This window comes from Sander lucioperca, chromosome 14, assembly GCF_008315115.2.
Source record: "Sander lucioperca isolate FBNREF2018 chromosome 14, SLUC_FBN_1.2, whole genome shotgun sequence".
NCBI classification, from domain to species: domain Eukaryota; kingdom Metazoa; phylum Chordata; class Actinopteri; order Perciformes; family Percidae; genus Sander; species Sander lucioperca.
Window position 1 is genome coordinate 34,406,119 of NC_050186.1, and position 17,696 is coordinate 34,423,814.

Sequence of the window (17,696 nt, forward strand, 5' to 3'; positions counted from 1 at the left end):
CAAACTCATTTCATAAGAATTATTTTAGTTCTTTATGAATTTTAGAAAGATAAAAAAAAAAAAAAAAAGATTTCTAGAAGTGTCTTAGTTGTATTTGTTAGATTAACCTCCAGGCAGTCAGAAAGTAAAGGATTCCACTGCATTCCTTCCTGCAGAGACTCAGACTTCACTGTGTTTGGTTTAATCTGTATGTATTTAGCTATTTATTTCTTGTATAGTACTAATTAGTTTCTTATTTTATATATACACTACCGGTCAAAAGTTTGGGGTCACTTAGAAATTTCCATTCCACTCCATTATAGACAGAATACCAGCTGAGATCAGTTGCATTGTTTTTTGTCATGTCATGAAGTCATGTTTTCTCAGTTAGCCTTTTAAAATGATATCAGATTAGTATACAGAATGTGCCTTTGGAACATTGGATGAATGGTTGCTGATAATGGGCAATGTAGATATTGCATTAAAGATCAGCCACTTCTTTCTACAACAGCCGAGAACCCTTTTGCAATTATGTAAGCACATAATGTAATCTGAAAATTGCTGCCCTGATTAAAAAAACTATCTGTCAAAGAACCAAAACAGGACCGTCAGACGGTCCGGCGAAAATGCAGGTTTTCCCATTCATTTTTACTGGGGACAGTGCGTTTAGGTTGCTGCCGTGGTTGCCGCAGAGGGGAGCCAGAAAAAAATGCAGCGACCTTGCGGCAAAAAGTTTTGACTGATTCAACTTTTGGAAAAAGGCAACCCAACGTCACGCTGCAGTGGCCAATCAAGTAAGCGGCGATCAGACTTGTCAGTCCGTTTTGAGGGGATGTGAAGAAAAGTTCTAGGCGGAAAGTAAACAGGAAGCCTCACTGCCTCTATTGCTGCCACAAGAAAGTAAAAATACAAAAAAAACAAGCACAGAACTGCCCAGGAGTTTGTGTAACAGCTGACTGTTTCCTGCAATAACAAAGTCCACAGTCCCTCCATTTCTTTTCTTTCTCTCTTTCTCTGTGAAATGAAGCTGCCTTCAAGTGCGGTCGGAAATGTCGAGATCTATAAATGCTCGCACTAAATGCTTGCTCTTGGGGGAATTACTGGAATTGTTGGGTCTTTGTAAATTATAGTGTGGTCTAGACCTACTCTATCTGTAAAGTGTCTTGTGATAACTCTTGTTATGATTTGATACTATCAATAAAATTGAATTGAATTGAATTACTGTTTTTCAGAAAGTAATGGAGGTGGAAGCAATAAAAACACCACATCATTTGTAATGATAGATGATGCATGGCAAGAGAAGGACATCCAATGTGTCGATGAAAACATGTGGCCTGATGCTGGAGGGAAGCAGGATTATACAATTCCTTGTTACTAATTTATTGCATACCTTTAGTTTGTAACTTTTGTTCTAAATTACTACAGACAAAATATAAATATTAAAGCAAACTGCTGATTTGAGTGCATCACACTTTTGATTTGTGTGAAGTCACTCAAATTATTGAAACTGTAAAGATTAAAAGCTTCCAATTTCTGTATTGGTGTTTGATGATTCTAGACATTATAGGTTATATGTACATTATAGACATTTAGCTTAAAGCAGAACATTCAGATAGAGTTACAGTTGCAACTTCCAAAAAGCACTGTAGTTCTCCAATGGGGACAAGCACATCCCAGCATACATGTGTTTCTTCTGGTTGCATTATTGTGAGAGCTACAGTAAGGATGATTGTCAAGGATTCAGTTTCAAGCACACAAAATGTGTGTATCCTACTGTTTAATGATACTGTAATATGATGCTGCCACCTACTGGAGGCAGTTCATCAATGTGTGATGGGTGGATTCTTCATGTTTTATCTACATGGCTGTAATACAGTGGTGTTAGAAACATCTGGATAAGTAGTGTACGTTGGAAAAGGTGTATGAGGTTTATAAACTATTAACATTATAGACAGCATCCTGCCTTTTGTGTTGGGTCATTTTTACACGGAGTGGCAGTGGCTCAGTCGGTTTTCATTAATCAGTGTTGGTAGTTTTGATCCTGCCTCTGATTGGACAAGTTGTGTCCAAAATGTGCTCGAGCAAGACACTGAAACCTAAATTGCTCCAGATGGCCAGGCCAGCACCTTGCATGGCAGCTCTACTGGTATCAGTGTGTGTGTGTGTGTGTGTGTGTGTGTGTGTGTGTGTTTGAATGGGTGCCATTGTAAAATGTATTGTCCTGTTTTACTAGAAATGGAGTGAAAATTTTGAACTGCAATTAGGATTTTGTGCTTAATTGTTCTGTGCTTATGAACACGTCGCAAAAGTAACCGTACTTATAATGCAGTCGAGGTGGAGCAAATTCTATGTACTTATGTTTGTTAGTTTAATAAGTAATAATACATCATATATTTTGTATACAAAATCTTAAAACGCCTGCTCACCCATGCTCACGTATGTCGCCTGATTAGACCTTCTCAGTACAATTCAATTACATTTTATTTATATAATCAAATCATAACAAGAGTTATCTCAAGACACTTTACAGATAGAGTAGGTCTAGACCACACTGTAATTTACAAAGAACAACAATTCCAGTAATTCCCCCGAGAGCAACCATTTAGTGCAACAGTGGCGAGGAAAAACTCCCTTTTAGGCAGAAACCTTGAGCGGTGAGGAAAACTTGGACAGACCCAGGCTCTTGGTAGGCGGTGTCTGATGGTGCCGGTTGGGGGTGTGATGAACAGTGGCAATTATAGTCATAATAAAGATAATGGAACTATGACTAGAAATAATAGTTGTAGTAGTTCATGGCGTAGCAGGGCACTGCAGGGCGCAGCAGAACGTAGCAGTCCATAGCAGGATGCCCAGCAGGACCACAGCGACAGCTGCAACCATGATTAAGGTGCCACCCTGATCCAAGTAAAATTGTGGGGCGAAAAAACATAAGGACTCTGGGGAATAAGCTCCCAGACCTAAGTTAGTAACAAGCATTTCTGGGACATGGATGGGAGAGAGGAGCTCAAAGGAAGTCCCCCGGCAGTCTAAAACTATAACAGCATAATTTAGAGCTGTGTGGGCATGTACAAACTGTGCATGATTGGCAGGACAATCTACCCTGTTATTATTTGTACATATAGTTCAGTGAATGTTCACTCTTTAATTTGCAACGTAACTAGTAACTCCAGCTGTCAAATAAATGTAGCCGAGTAAAAGCATAACATAATGTGGAAATAGTTAAGTAGCTCAATTGCATTTTTTGTCCAGATACTTCCACTACTGACCTCCATAGTTGCACCTATAATATTTCAGAACAGAGCCATAAAATACAACCTTCACTACACTTACCTGGCATTCTAACACAATCTGTTGAGTTTAAACATTGCATTTGCCTAAACCATGATCAGGGCATATTTCAAGCACATTTAAGAGCCCATAATATTTTTACTTATCTAACTTTCCTAATGTAAACAACTCGGGAACAAGCTTTAGTAAGTCTTGTTGCTCTAGCTCCCTTGAGTTTGCTGTTCACCTTCTTGTTACTTTGAAAACAAACATACAGCTCACACAAAGGGTACCTTTCCTGTTTGAGTGGAACCCCCTAAGAAATACCATGATCACACAGAGTCATACAAGTTGCGTAATAACCACTTTATTTTGGGTAAGTCAGTTTTGGCTTGTTTAGAAATGTTTGTGGTATCGTGTAAAATGGTTATCACCTCAAAATACTGCACAGCCTTTAAAGATAGCTTCTTTTTTTTTTTTTTTTTTAAACAAAAACAATGATAATATTGTGAAAATGTAAAAACTAAAATGCCAGACTCACTCACAAATGAATCAAAATTAAAACTAACAGGGGCCTTGTTTAATCAAGGCAACACAGTAGAGGTGCAACGATGAATCGATTAATCGATTAGTTGTCAACTATTAAATTAATCGCCAACTATTTTGATAATCGATTAATCGTTTGTCATTTTTTTATTAAAACAAATACAATGTCTCTGATTCCAGCTTGTTAAATGTGATATCTTCTAGTTTCTTCTCTCCTTTGTGACAGTAAACTGAATATCTTTGAGTTTTGGACAAAACAAGACATTAGAGGACGTCATCTTAGGCTTTGGGAAACACTGATCCACATTTTTCACCATGTTTTGACATTTTTATAGATCAAACAACTAATCGATTAATCGAGAAAATAATCGACAGATTAATCGACTATGAAAATAATTGTTAGTTGCAGCCCTACAACACAGGGAACACACCCAAGCCATGTTAACATCAGTCTCTTCATTATCCCCTGGAGAAAAAGCATACAAAGATAATAACTTGGCTTGCAAAGGGCTCTGCATAACTTCGAACATAAAGTCCTGTCCCTGGTCAACCCAAACAACTTGCGTCCTCTGCCATAAACTCACGCAGAGCAGTGATCATACAAAGAAACTGTATAGATCTCCAGGTAATGTCTGCCAAACCTCAACCAAAAAAGGAATGTGTAGCTTTCCTCAATATAGGACAGGTTAGGAAAGAAAGTTGTCATTTGTGACTAAATAATAAAAAAAAAAAAAAGCCCAGCTAGGCAAACAACTGTCCATTAACTTCCCCAGCCACTAAAACACTCGATCAAACTCAGTCTGACTGGTGGTGGCTGGGTTTCTGTTCTGATTGGGCGGCTGCTGCGGCATGTGGCCTCTCCGTCTGGGCGGGGCCAGATATTCAAACATGGAGGTGTTGTGAGTGGAGAGCATGTTCTTCAGGTCTGACGGCATGGGGTCGGACCAGAAGAAGTCGTGGTTGAGCGCGTCGTCGCTGTCGGTGCGCTGTGCCGGGTCCAGGACTAGGAGTTTATCTATCAGATCCAGGGCGTACGGGTCTTTGACATAGGCTTTAAGGCGATCCTTTACTTTCCTCTTTTGGCCTTTGGGCAGCTCCATTTTCTGGTAAAGCTCATACTTCTTATCCACGCCAGGCCACACCTAATGGAAGGACAAAATGGTTCATGACCAAGTTGACAAAGAAGAGTAAGGGCTCGACAGTGAGAGTGTTTCAAGCGCATTTGCGACTAAAAATAGATGTGTGCCAACTGTAAAATGTATTTTGGGAGCAGTTGTGCGAATAACGTTTGGGTATTTTCCACACTTAAAAACACTTCATATTTTTCTGCTGCAGTGGAGTCTGTTTTACAAAGAAAATGAATAATGAATCAACACATGATAATAAACAGATAAAAAACAAAGCTAATAGGGCTGGGTAATATCAATATACGAGACTAGATAGTCTTACATTTTGTATATGGTGATATGACAGTGCTGTCTTTTCCTGGTTTTAAAGGCTGCATTACAGTAAACTGATGTTATTTTCTGAACTTACTGTTCTATTATTTGCCTTTACCCACTTAGTCATTATAAGCACCAAAAGTCAACCCTATAATATTGCCGCAATATTGACATTGAAGTATTTGGTCAAAAATATTGTGATATTTGATTTTCTCTATATCGCCCAGCTCTAAAAGCAAATTCTCTTTCCCATCCCAAATACTTCTGTACATATATCATGTATCCTGTACAAGTTTACAGAAAAATGTTTACATCAATGATGCTCAGACTTAGTCAAAGTAGATGGACAATGTGTCTCTCCTTGAACCATATACAGTTTAAAGCAGTTAAAAGTATGACTCCTTACAAAATTATTCAATAACAAAAAGGAGAAATAATTAAAAACCTAGTATTCTTTTTTTCTATTCAAATAAATAAAATCACTTGGCTTGTAAATGTCTCCTCGTATTCCTGTTATTAAAGTGCTCATATTATGCTTTTTGGCCTTTTCCCCTTTCCTTTATAGTGTTATATATCTTTTTTTGTGCACGTTATAGGTTTACAAAGTGAAAAAGCCCAAAGTCCCCCCCAAAGGGACTTACCATCTCCAACAGAAAACACTGTTCACAAACTGCTCCAAACAGCTCTATTGTAGTCCAGCCTTTACTTCAGAGACAAACGTGGTCACTTTGTAACACACGTTCTAATGCTCGCCTAGCTGCTAGCATGGCACGCCCTCATACTCTGCTTCTGACTGGCTAGTAGTCCTTACCTAGCTGCTGCGCATGTGCGACTCCCAACAAAGATGGAACAGAAGTGAGATGCCTCACTCTGTAGCTAAAACAGAGAGCTCAACACACAGGGTGAAAAGAGGAGCTGCAGCAATGTGAAGTACAACGACGAATGAGCATAATATGAGCACTTTTTTGATACATTTTAATTCGCCCCTGTTACGACCCAGAAAGTTCTTTCTGCACACGTGCTTCTTTTGGAAAAAAGTTGAGCCCTGTGAGTATGTCACCAGGTAATGCAACTTTGGTCTAAACTGATGTTCCCGTTATAATGTCATCTTACCTCAGCAGTGATGGAGCCACAGAGCTGGCTGATGAGAGTGAGCTGATGCTGCTCAGTGTTGCCTTGCATTATGGGACTTCTTGTCCACATCTCTGCCATGATGCAGCCTGCCCCCCACAGGTCAATGGGGGGGCCGTAGTCTCGCTCACCTATCAAAAAACAACTGAATCGTTAGATAAATACATAAATAATGCAATGCCTTTGTCTATATTTTTTTTAATAATTTGTCAAGCACTTTGCAAACTCAGCATCAATGAGTTCTATACATCATTACTGAATGCCTTTTTGATATATGAGGACAATGATTTGTCTTTGAGTTTTATGGTTGACTCTTACCTAGCAGCAGCTCTGGAGGTCTGTACCAGAGTGTGACCACGCGGTTAGTGTAGCGGTTCCCCTGGCTGTTTTTAGCCAGGCTAAAGGCTCGAGCCAAACCAAAGTCAGCCAGCTTCAGGACACCGTCTCTGGTGATGAGCACGTTGGCCGCCTTCATATCTCTGTGAAGGATCTGATCCAAGAGAAGGAAACATTAAGATCGAAGACATTGTAACAGTGAGAGTAATAACAAATGAGGTGGTATTTCTTGGGTTTAAACTGATAAAATCCATGTTTATTAATTGAAAAAGATCTACCCTATTGGTCTACTTTCAGAAACGAAAAGACAATTTATTATACACTCTCTCTTTGGAGTGGATCTTACTCTATTTGTGTACTTGATTTCTGATTGTAAAGGTTAATTTTTCCATGTCTAAAGTTTGTTCTGTTGTTAGACATGAATTTAATTTTCATTAATTAATTATGAAAATTAATTAATTTCATTGTATGTGTGGTCTGTTTGAAATATGGCATGAACCATTCATCCAATGTACTTCACTCTTGGTTTCCTGGGTACCCAGTGAACTCAGGGTTTGGAATTTGGAGCAGTTCACTCACACACACTCTTTTCTCTAGGGTATATACAGTATATAGGGTATTTTACATACATTTCTGTCTAAGATCTTAAATCTGGATAGTCATCTTTATCAATGCCTCACCTTGTTTCTGTGGATGTAGTACAATCCATTGAGCAGCATCTGCATGACCTTCTTGATCTCTGCCAGGGTGAACTTTACATTGGCATTGCTGAGCAGCCCAGCCAGGTCATGCTCACAGAAGTCAAACACCAGGTAGATGCTGCCTTTGTATCTGTTGAACTGAGTAGCTTCAAGAACAACGGAAGAATAATTTTATGCAACATATGCTTCCTGCTCCCATCATTGGAGCAAGACACATTTTGCTACTTCTTACATGGTAGGACAGATAAGTGCCCTAAATATACAACCACACAAAGCTAGATTAAAGACAGAAATAGATCATTATAGCACATTTTTGTACCAACCTTTGGTTCTGCAGATCTCAATCAGATTGACCACATTCTCATGTTTGAGCAGCTGCAGGATCTTGATCTCTCTCAGGGCTGTGATTGGGAACTAAAATAAAGCAGCCGGAGAAAACTCATATTAGTGAATGTGTAGAAACCCTGATGGACTAACAAATTCAAGCACGTTGTCAATATGTAGAATTATGTAGCCAGAGCAAAAACAAGCAGCATTATAAGCACAGGACATATGCTACAGTTATTTAAAAGAGTGAATGCCAGGGAGTTTCACAGCCAAGTCAGTGGGCTGGGTCCGAATATTTGAGTATTCGTTCGTTGGGTAGGTATTTGATTTTCAATTTAGGGAATTGAATATTCGTTTTGATTTTCCTTCAATACTAGGGCTGCACGACATGTCATTCTGTGTGACAACATAACTGCAAAAGTTGCGCGGTTTAAGTAAACGAAAAAGGTGTGCTCTGTGTGTGACACTCTAGTCTCCACGTTGTAACACCCTTCACTTTAACAACAGGTGAAGCCACTACGTCTTAAGAACCTTTTGCCATTTTATTGTTCACTGTAACCCACTTTACATCGTCTTTGCCATCTTTTTCCTCTCGCTTTTCCCTTACACAGCCGCTCCGATACAGCTCATCTCGCTTGCTCCCGCAGGTCGGAACTGAACCCGCGGCTACTACGGCGAGGACTGAACCTCTGTACATGGGGCGCACGCTCTACCAGGTGAGCTACCCAGGCGCCCCAGATTTTTGAAGATATCCCTAGGTTTATTGTGTGTTTAACTGTACACAATCTTGAACAGAGATGCAAAGATTGAGTGATTAATTGATTAGCTGTCAACTATTACATTAATCGCCAACTATTTTGATGATTGATTAATTGGTTTGAGTCATTTTTTTATGAAAAATACATATATTTTTCTAGTTTCTTCACTCCTCTGTTAGCCTGGTTGACACCAAACTCTTCTCAGTTGTAACTGAGAGTGGGTCTGGGAAAGGTTCATTCACAGCTCATTTCCAAAGGGGCGTCACCAACGGACGCCGCTCCAATGCCTCTGGGCGCAATTGGATAGTCCTTAAACCAATCAGACCAATGATCTGGGTGACGTAGCAGCGACAGCAGCATCAACGGGTTGCTGTGCTTCGGTAGCCGTCATGTTGAATGTAAACAAGAAGCCGCTTGCTGTCCCTGCGCTATCATCATTGTGTAAAGCCCGCCTCAACGGTTGTGATTGGTGCCTCGATTTGGAAAAATTGGGAATGGGCTTGAATGGGCTCTTGGCCAGACTGACTTGCAGAGCAAATCTCAAATTTGCCGGAAGTTCGTCAGGGTTTTCCCAGGCTACTCCTCTGTGACAATAAACTAAATATCTTTGAGTTGTGAACAAAACAAGACATTAGAGGACGTCATCTTGGGCTTCGGGAAACACTGATCGACATTGTTCACCATTTTCTGACATTTTATATAGCAAACAACTGATCAATTAATCAAGAAAATAACAGATGAATCGGCAATTAAAATAATTGTTAACTGCAGCCCTGATGTTGAACACCTTCATCGCTTCAATTAGTAAATCATGCCATTCTTGCTGCTGCCCTCTTTGTTTTTGGAGCATATGGTCAAGAACGACACATTGTACCTTTAATATGCCTTTTCTGTCACATAGAAAAAACAACTCACGCTGGGTCCACATCAACCGTTCCTAACAGGTGTCCCAATCTTATGGATATTCAGCATATAAGGCTATAAAAAAATAAATAAAGACTCTGAATGGTCTCTTACCCCTTCTTTCTCATTTTCCATCAAAACTTTCTTCAGCGCGACCTTCTTCCCAGTCTGTCTGTGCTTTGCTTTGAACACCTCCCTATGATGTGAATATTACATACATTTACAAATACAACACTTTTACTTTACTGACAACTTGATTTTAAACACTCACAAAAAAAGAAAACAAAGTTCTAACTAGGGGTGCAAGATATATCGACTCAATATCATCGCGATATCACGTTGCACAATATTATATCGAAAGTGTTGCGATAAGTATAATATTTTGTTTATTTTGTGGAGCGCTGTGTCCCGTCCGTTGGCTGTGTGGCTTAGTTGTGTTTGATTTAGAGCCCGCTTGAAACGCTATAATGATCATGTTTCCTTGGCCAGTTACCGTGCCACTTGCACATGTTAGTGCACGTCAGCACACGGGTCGACTACGTGACAAACCCTAGGAGCGTACCACGTGTGTGCATATTTCAACAGAGTGACAGTGTAAGTGAAGAAATATAGTAGGCGGCTGCATATATGGAAAAAAAAAAAAAAAAACACATAACCCTAAAAATATTCTAACAAAAGGTTTCTCAGCTGGTTTTTGTAGTATTAGGTGTCCTTAATAACATACTAAAAGTCCTTCAATATTTGACCTAGCCAAGTAATCTTGGTGTGTAACCCCATGTTGTCTGGGTCTATGAAGCCATTGGACTTGTCTAATTTGAACTGACATGATTACATACGTATGGAATACATGATTTTGTGAGATTACTGTAAGGTTTTATCTTTGTTTGGGGTTTACCAGAGATGTAAACGGTTTAACAGTCATGTAACTCTTATTCAGTACATGTTTTTGGACATACCCTTTTCTTGCTTAAAAACAGACTTGACATTAAATGTAAAAGTTATTTAACCAGTACTGGGCAGGCTGGGTAGCTCTGACCTTGTCATCGAGCAGAAATTGATGTGAACCTTGAAAAGCAGTGGAGGCTTGACCCATGGAAGTGGAATGACTGAAGAAATGCGAGCATTGTGGACCATGTCTACACCCATCACATCTGAATACAACAACGCCATACAGGAATTCAATGAAACCTCACCTACACGACCAGCACCAAGAATGCTCAGAAGCAAGGATGAAAAGAGATCACTCTGATCTAGAAAATATCGAGGAAAAGCTTAGCATTTGCACACCATTCTCTCCAGACCCATCTCTGAGAAACATTGTAACTGGTGTTGTTGCCAAAGAGGAGGTGAATGTGCATGAGTTTGAGACTGTTGGCAATGAGATCATTGAAAAGATGATTGGAAAACCCATTTTTGGAATATCCTTCAAACGGAAAGACCGGGCAAAAACCCTTGCAGATTACTCCACCATCAAAGTTGCCCAAGATTGAACCATTGATCCTGCTTTGTTGTTCCAACGGTTCCTGATCATGTCGAAAACTGGACAATTTTCACTGGAAGATGTAATGAGCTATGAAGGAAATCTTCTGTAAAGCCAACTAGCCCCAACTAGCACAGGCAGTCACCGAGCTCTTAAGCAAGAAATCTAACAAAACCATCCTGGATTCCATCCAGGATAGTTTTCACTGGAAGTGGTAATGAGCTATGAGCTCTGCTCATTTCCTGCAGCCCTGTTCGTAGGCAAGGAAATCTATAAAGCCAACAAGCCCCAACTAGCACAGGCAGTCACTGAGTTCTTAAGCAAGAAATCTAACAAAACTGTCCTGGATTCCATCGCACCAACTGAGTATTATGTTCTTGATGGTGGCTCCCTGGTTCACCGCTTGGCATGGAAAAAGGGTGACAGTTATGTCATATGCAGACTTTACCATACGCCATTATGGTAAAGCAACATCAAACAGTCGTTTTTGATAGTTATAGCCAGTGGTGGAATGTAACGAAGTACAAATACTTTGTACTTAAGTACATTTTTCAGGTATCTGTACTTTACTTAAGTAGTATCAATAGTGCATACATTTTGCAGCAATTATCTATACTTTCTACTCCACTACATTTCTACAACGTTCCATTACATTCAGTTTTTCCTCCTGCCAAAACGTCTTCCTGACCCGTCACACGTTTGTCTCACCAGTGAAGTCTGGTTGCTATAGATATATATGGGGCACCGCCGATCTTTCAATCGGCTTCCAAGCCGGTTCCGGTGCACCAGAGCTCGGGTGCAGCGCTGCTGACCCTCGGTAATACAACCTCCGGTAAAAGTTTTTTTTTTTTTTTATTCCCGTTGTTAAATCACAGTTGCCATCTATTTCTCTCCACAGCATCGTTTACTTCTCCGCCAGGCAGCGTAAGACGCGTTCATATCTTATTTATTTGGCTGGACCTCTTCACATCTCCTCCCCATGTTCGCTGCTTCACACACTTTATTTGCTTACTTGCATGGTTAAAGGAAATCAAAACGTCTTAAAATACATCCATGAATAAAACAAACCGCATTCAGATTCTAACAACATTTCCGTTTTATGCTGGTTAGGATAAGGACTTTTTTAAAAAGCCAGGCCTTGTTTGTGGTAGTGGATAGTATGGATACTGTCGAAGCTCAGCATCAAAATAACTGAACCAGCCCTTTGTAAATCACGGGTCGCTAGACACAGCGCCCTCACTGACCAAGGTGCAAACTGTCTCTGGTTATTTGTACTTTTACTTAAGTACTGAGATTCAGTACTTCCTCCACCACTGGTTATAGCGAAGGTCCTTCCATCAAAGACAATATGCATCAGAGATGTGGTGAAAACACTCACCCCGTCGTTAACTTCAATGCAGAGACTGAGCTTGTGGGAAGAAAGGATGATTTCCTTTCCAGATCTTGCAACAAACAAGGACTTATCAATCTTATGACCGCATCAGGTGATGCAGACGTGGACATTGTCGAAGCTGCAGTCAAGGCCTCAGAACAAAACCTTGATAGGGGAGGATACAGACTTCCTCATTCTTCTCCTCTACTATGCTGGGACGAACAATAGTGGCCTCTATTTTCGTTCAAAGCTAAGCTACTAAAGTGTACAACATCAGTGAGATGAAACAAGTCCTGGGTAGTGACTTGTGTTCCCAGTTGCTGTTTATTCATGCCTTCACAGGATGTGATACAACTTCACGAACTTCTAGTGCTGGCAAACGGACAGTATTCCAGAAACTTGTGAATGGTGAATCAACCATCCAGTCCTGTGCAAATGTGTTTCTGCTCCCACAACAAGCAAGGGATGTCATAGAGGACCATGGGACCAAGGCAATGGCAGTGTTGTTTGGCGGAAAGAGTACCGATTCACTTGCCTCTTTGCGCTACAACCTTTTTAGCAAGAAAATTGTTACCGCCAAATCATTTGTTACCCCATAACGTCTGCCTCCAATTGAGTCCTCAACCAATTACCACTGCCAAAGAGTTTACTTCCAGATCATGGAGTGGATTGGAAAGGAAGGTGACATGAACACAGTGGATTGGGGATGGAAACTGGTGGACAACCGGTTCTTGCCAGTTATGACCAGTAAGACTGCTGCCCCAGAAAGCCTCCTGCAGATGATCCACTGTAATTGCACAACTGCCTGCCAAACACAACAACAGTTGCAGGGCATATGGACTAGAGCTGAAGATCCCGACGGGTTCGGTCTTAATTTCTATCAATTTACAGCTTGCGCTCCAGGAGAATGTATAAATGACTCGTTCTTGACGAAAGACAAAAGAGCTGTGTGCGTGCGGCGCAGTCTCTTTTTTCTTTTTCTCCCCTTTCTGCTGAGTGGCGTGCGTGCCCACTCGCTGTGTGAAGCGCGTGTCCGCGCTATTCTCCGACATGTACTCTAATCACTGCTGATAGACGGCCTTTTGTTCAGTCGGGCTGTAAACGGGTTCGGGCTTTTAAAAAGCTGTCAATCAAAATGTACTTGTCGGGCTCGGGCCGAATTCTGTCGGGCTCGGTCCTTTTCGGGCCGAACTTTTATGGCCCCATTACAGCTCTAATATGGACTACCATGCATGCCTGCTTGTGGACCATGTCAAGTTGGGAATTGTGAGAATCACTATAATCAACCTCTATGGGAGGAAGAGTGTGACGACTAATGGTAAATCTAGTGAAGGTCACAGTCAAAAAAGTATAAAAAATAAACCAGATAAGAGGAAACAACTGAAGAAAATAGAAAAAGGTATGTATAAATAAGAAAAGTATTTAAAAAGTCCATCCATCCATCCATCTTCTTCCGCTTATCCGGTAACGGGTCGCGGGGGTAGCAGCTCCAGCAGGGGACCCCAAACTTCCCTTTCCCGAGCCACATTAACCAGCTCCGACTGGGGGATCCCGAGGCGTTCCCAGGCCAGGTTGGAGATATAATCCCTCCACCTAGTCCTGGGTCTTCCCCGAGGCCTCCTCCCAGCTGGACGTGCCTGGAAAACCTCCCTAGGGAGTTTTAAAAAGTATAAAAAAAAAACGCATTATAAAAAATATTTAAAAAAATCTGTAAAAAAAATTAAAAAAAAATTAAAAAAGGGGTTAGCGGTACTGAGCCTTCACATGGAAGCCCTGTTTTGACTAACTTTACAGTACCACACAGTTCTAATAAATATATTCAAACGATATGAGGAGGAGGAGAAATATGCAATTACTTAAAGGAACGCCGACTTATTGGGACTTTAGCTTATTCACCGTAACCCCCAGAGTTAGATAAGTCCATACATACCCTTCTCAGCTCCGTGCGTGCTGTAACGCTGTCTGACGCCCCCAGCATTAGCTTAGCCTAGCACAGATCATGCCGGTTCCAACTAGCCTACTGCTCCGAATAACTGACAAAATAACGCAAACATGTTCCTATTTACATGTTGTGATTTGTATAGTCAGTTGTCAGTTTGTATAGTACAAATAATAAGGTCACATGAGACACAGCCATATTCTAACCGTATACTAAGTGGGAACTATATTCTCAGCTCTCTCTCTGGGTGCGTCGGACAGAGTTACAGCACGCACGGAGATGAGGGTATGTATCGACTTGTCTTACTCTGGGGGTTACGGTGAATAAGCTAAAGTCCCAATAAGTCGGCGTGTTCCTTTAAGGGAAATTGTATTATTAAATTGTCACCTTAAATTGACATGGCCAAAACATGTATCAGGCACCAGTATTCCTGGTCTAGGAGGAATACAAAGGAGTAATCGTCATTTTAAGGACCTGATGGCGACCATTTTGAAAATGGGGCCTTTCTTGGAGTCAAACTTTGGTAAACTTTTAGTATGTTTTTAGGTACATCCAATACTACTGTAAACTACTGAGAAATATTTTGTTAGAATTTTTTTGGGGTCAAGCTCAGCTTGCAGCTGACTATAGCCTAGAAATGTAATGCAAATGTAATTTGCAGCCAGGGTCAGTCTAGCAACTCTCCGTTGGCTTGCGAGCTGGAAAAACCAAATTCTGGTCAGGCCAATCACATCGTGTATAGAGTCGGTGGGCGGGCTTAATATAAGGACGGCAGAGTTGCGACGGCTCCGCGTGAATTGCTCTGGTTGGTTGTAGCACTATCCTATTGCGTGCAGAGGGAATTTGAAAGACAACCGTTTATCCCGCCCCTCGGACTGAGCCCTGCCAATGGTGAGTTCCCAGACCCAACATCTTGATGTGGGTCTGGCTTGTCAGGCTAGAAGAAATAGATAGCGACAACTAAACGGAATGAATCAGAGTTTAACTTTAACTTATTTTACTATTTATTTAATTTTATTTTATCGTTATTAATACATACTGTGTGTATATGTTTATACTTATATTGTTTATATTCTTTTTATCCTTCTTATATTTGTATGTGTGACATGCTCCAACAACACCATGACAAATTCCTCGTATGTGCAACGTACTTGGCAATAAAGCCCTTTCTGATTCTGATTCTGAAAGAAAAGTTGTCCTCTTCTCTGTATTTATTTATTTTAATCTGTACAACCAGTAAAACATGTCCTGTTCTGTAGACATGGTCCTTATTTATTTATTCATGTTGTACCAGTCCAATATGACCGTCAGTTGAAATAAACCTTGTGTTGTAAGAAACTTGTTCAATTTGTTATGAATCTATTTTGATGCGTTTTCCCATAACTTTTGTAATTTTACATATGTTTAAAAATATCGAAATTAATATTGATATCACAATATTCATAGTCGATATCGCAATATCACATTTTGTCAATATCATGCAACCCTAGTTCTAACTATGAACTAAATTGGTAGATTATTCCTAGCAAAACATATAATGCTAATTTCTTGGATCTTTATTATATGAGTAAATTTAATCTTAACTTGTGGGCAAGTGTTTCTCTATATGGTGATTTGGGAGGTTAAAGTGTAACGTTAAACTACAGACTACAACGCCCCTCTATTAACTAGCTTAGGTTAATGTACAATTCACTAACAGCACCTATTTCAGCTAGTACATCTAGGTTCTGTGACTTTGTAGGCTACGTTTTCAAAAAGTCTACTGAACATAAAACGGACACCTGGTCCTAAAACGAATTTTGTACAGCTGCCCACACGGAGAAAAACACAATTTCCCATGTTTAACTAACGTTAGCTACTTGTTCTACTGTTACGTTAACGCTAGACTATTCCTTATGACTCAAGTTAGCTATAGCACAGCTAACGTTAGACACAGCCACAAAAAATTTTTTTGCATTTACAGATACACTCACACGATACAATGTTTGTGTATTACTCACCCAAAGGTTCCTTGTCCTATTTTTGCCATTTTTTCATATTTGGAGAACTCGTCACAGAAAGGAAATTCAACTCCATCGTAGTATTTCGACATTATGGCGGCCTCCCGGTCGGGCCTGAAGAGACATTTCATTGCAAATTAGGACTTTTATGTTAAAACACGAGCTATGTAGAACATGTCCCAATGTAAACAAATGAAACAAAACACACGTCTTATAAGTTAAATTTAACATAGCTATATTCTTACTTTTCAGCCCCACCGGCGTTGCTTGTTTTGTCTCGCTGCATCTCTGTGCCGTTCAGAGTGTACGACCTTTCTTCTTCCTTCGTTTTATGATTTCCGGCAGACCAGATGCCTTGCGGCACATTTCTGCCTCTCGCAGCCATGGATGTATTAAGAGAAAATCTGATATGCTATCCTATGAACAGTTTATGAATGTACACAGTTTTCCAATTCCTTTCAGACAGTTTAACTCTTTATCTCGTGCAATCCCAAATGGTTTAATTCTACTTTAAAATACTTAAGCTATGGTGCACACGATATATCTTAGCCTTTACTATCATTGGATGGAATTGAACTAACGCACATAAAGTGTGCCGAATTTTTAAAATTGAGAACATAAATTGGAGAAGGGCTGGCTTCTACCCTATAAGTACTGTGTTTCTAACAAAGCTAAGGAAGTACACCTCCAAATTTTACATAACATATCCTACTAATCACCTTATTGCTAAATTTGCCGACATTGACTCTTCCTGTACATTTTGTAAACAGAATATTGAAACAATAGCTCACCTTTATTTTGATTGTGAAATTAGATATTTCACAATACTTACTTTTTTGAACCCACCAACTTTGTCTACACCTTTAACCTTAAAGAGATCATCTGTTTCTACGATAATTCAGGAAATAGTGCTCTTGAGTATCTAATTAACGGCATCATTTTGTATGCCAAATTTTATATTCACAAGCAGACATTTTCTAATTCATCTCCTAATTTTGTACATTTTCTCATAGAATTTAAATCTCTACTGAAGTCACTTAGATCGTTGGATAACAAAAAAGTATTAAAATTGTGGAAACTGTAGAGCTTTTTTCCCCCTGAAACCTCTGACTAATTGTAAATTTATGTTTTCATGTACCTCTTTTTATTTTTTCTATGTAATGATTTAGTATTGCTTCGTATGTTTTTTATTTTTATCTTCATAAGTTTACACTTGATGTTCATGCGCTATTTCTGTTTACCTGATTCTCTGTATACTGCTTTTTGTCAATAAAAAAAAAAAAAAAAAAAAATGCTTATTCTTCTTCTTTATGGTTTATTGGCGGTTGGTAAACCAACTTAAAGGTGCATTACCGCCTCCAACTGGACTGGAGTGTGAACGAGAGATAAATGCAGGGGGGGAAAAAGGGATTATGTTGCCTTTTGGGGTATGTCTATTTCAAGCTGTGACCCTGCTATGTAGACCCTGCTACGTATGCATTTAAGTTCAACTGAACGTCAGCAGTGTAGTGATTT

At 39.9% G+C, this 17,696-nt stretch overlaps 1 protein-coding gene across 1 annotated transcript; it reads right to left on the minus strand.

The window, feature by feature from the left end:
• Positions 1-4,506: 4,506 nt before the first annotated feature.
• cdk9 (cyclin-dependent kinase 9 (CDC2-related kinase)) lies at positions 4,507-16,565 on the minus strand. The gene is made up of 8 exons (XM_031287295.2): positions 16,427-16,565; positions 16,182-16,295; positions 9,505-9,586; positions 7,726-7,816; positions 7,382-7,548; positions 6,684-6,855; positions 6,348-6,496; positions 4,507-4,934 (listed from the first exon to the last, which is right to left on the minus strand). The coding sequence occupies exons 1-8, from the start codon at positions 16,465-16,467 to the stop codon at positions 4,569-4,571; spliced, it is 1,182 nt and encodes a 393-aa protein (XP_031143155.1). The 5' UTR covers positions 16,468-16,565; the 3' UTR covers positions 4,507-4,568.
• Positions 16,566-17,696: the final 1,131 nt, after the last annotated feature.

Bases quoted from the DNA above. Each gene is read 5' to 3' on its own strand.
- cdk9 (XM_031287295.2), bottom strand. From the start codon at position 16,467: ATGCAGCGAGACAAAACAAGCAACGCCGGTGGGGCTGAAAA. The intron at 7,549-7,725 runs GTTGGTACAAAA...TTGTTCTTGAAG, and splicing joins TGAGATCTGCAGAACCAAAG to CTACTCAGTTCAACAGATAC. The intron at 6,856-7,381 runs GTGAGGCATTGA...CTCTTGGATCAG, and splicing joins ACTACATCCACAGAAACAAG to ATCCTTCACAGAGATATGAA.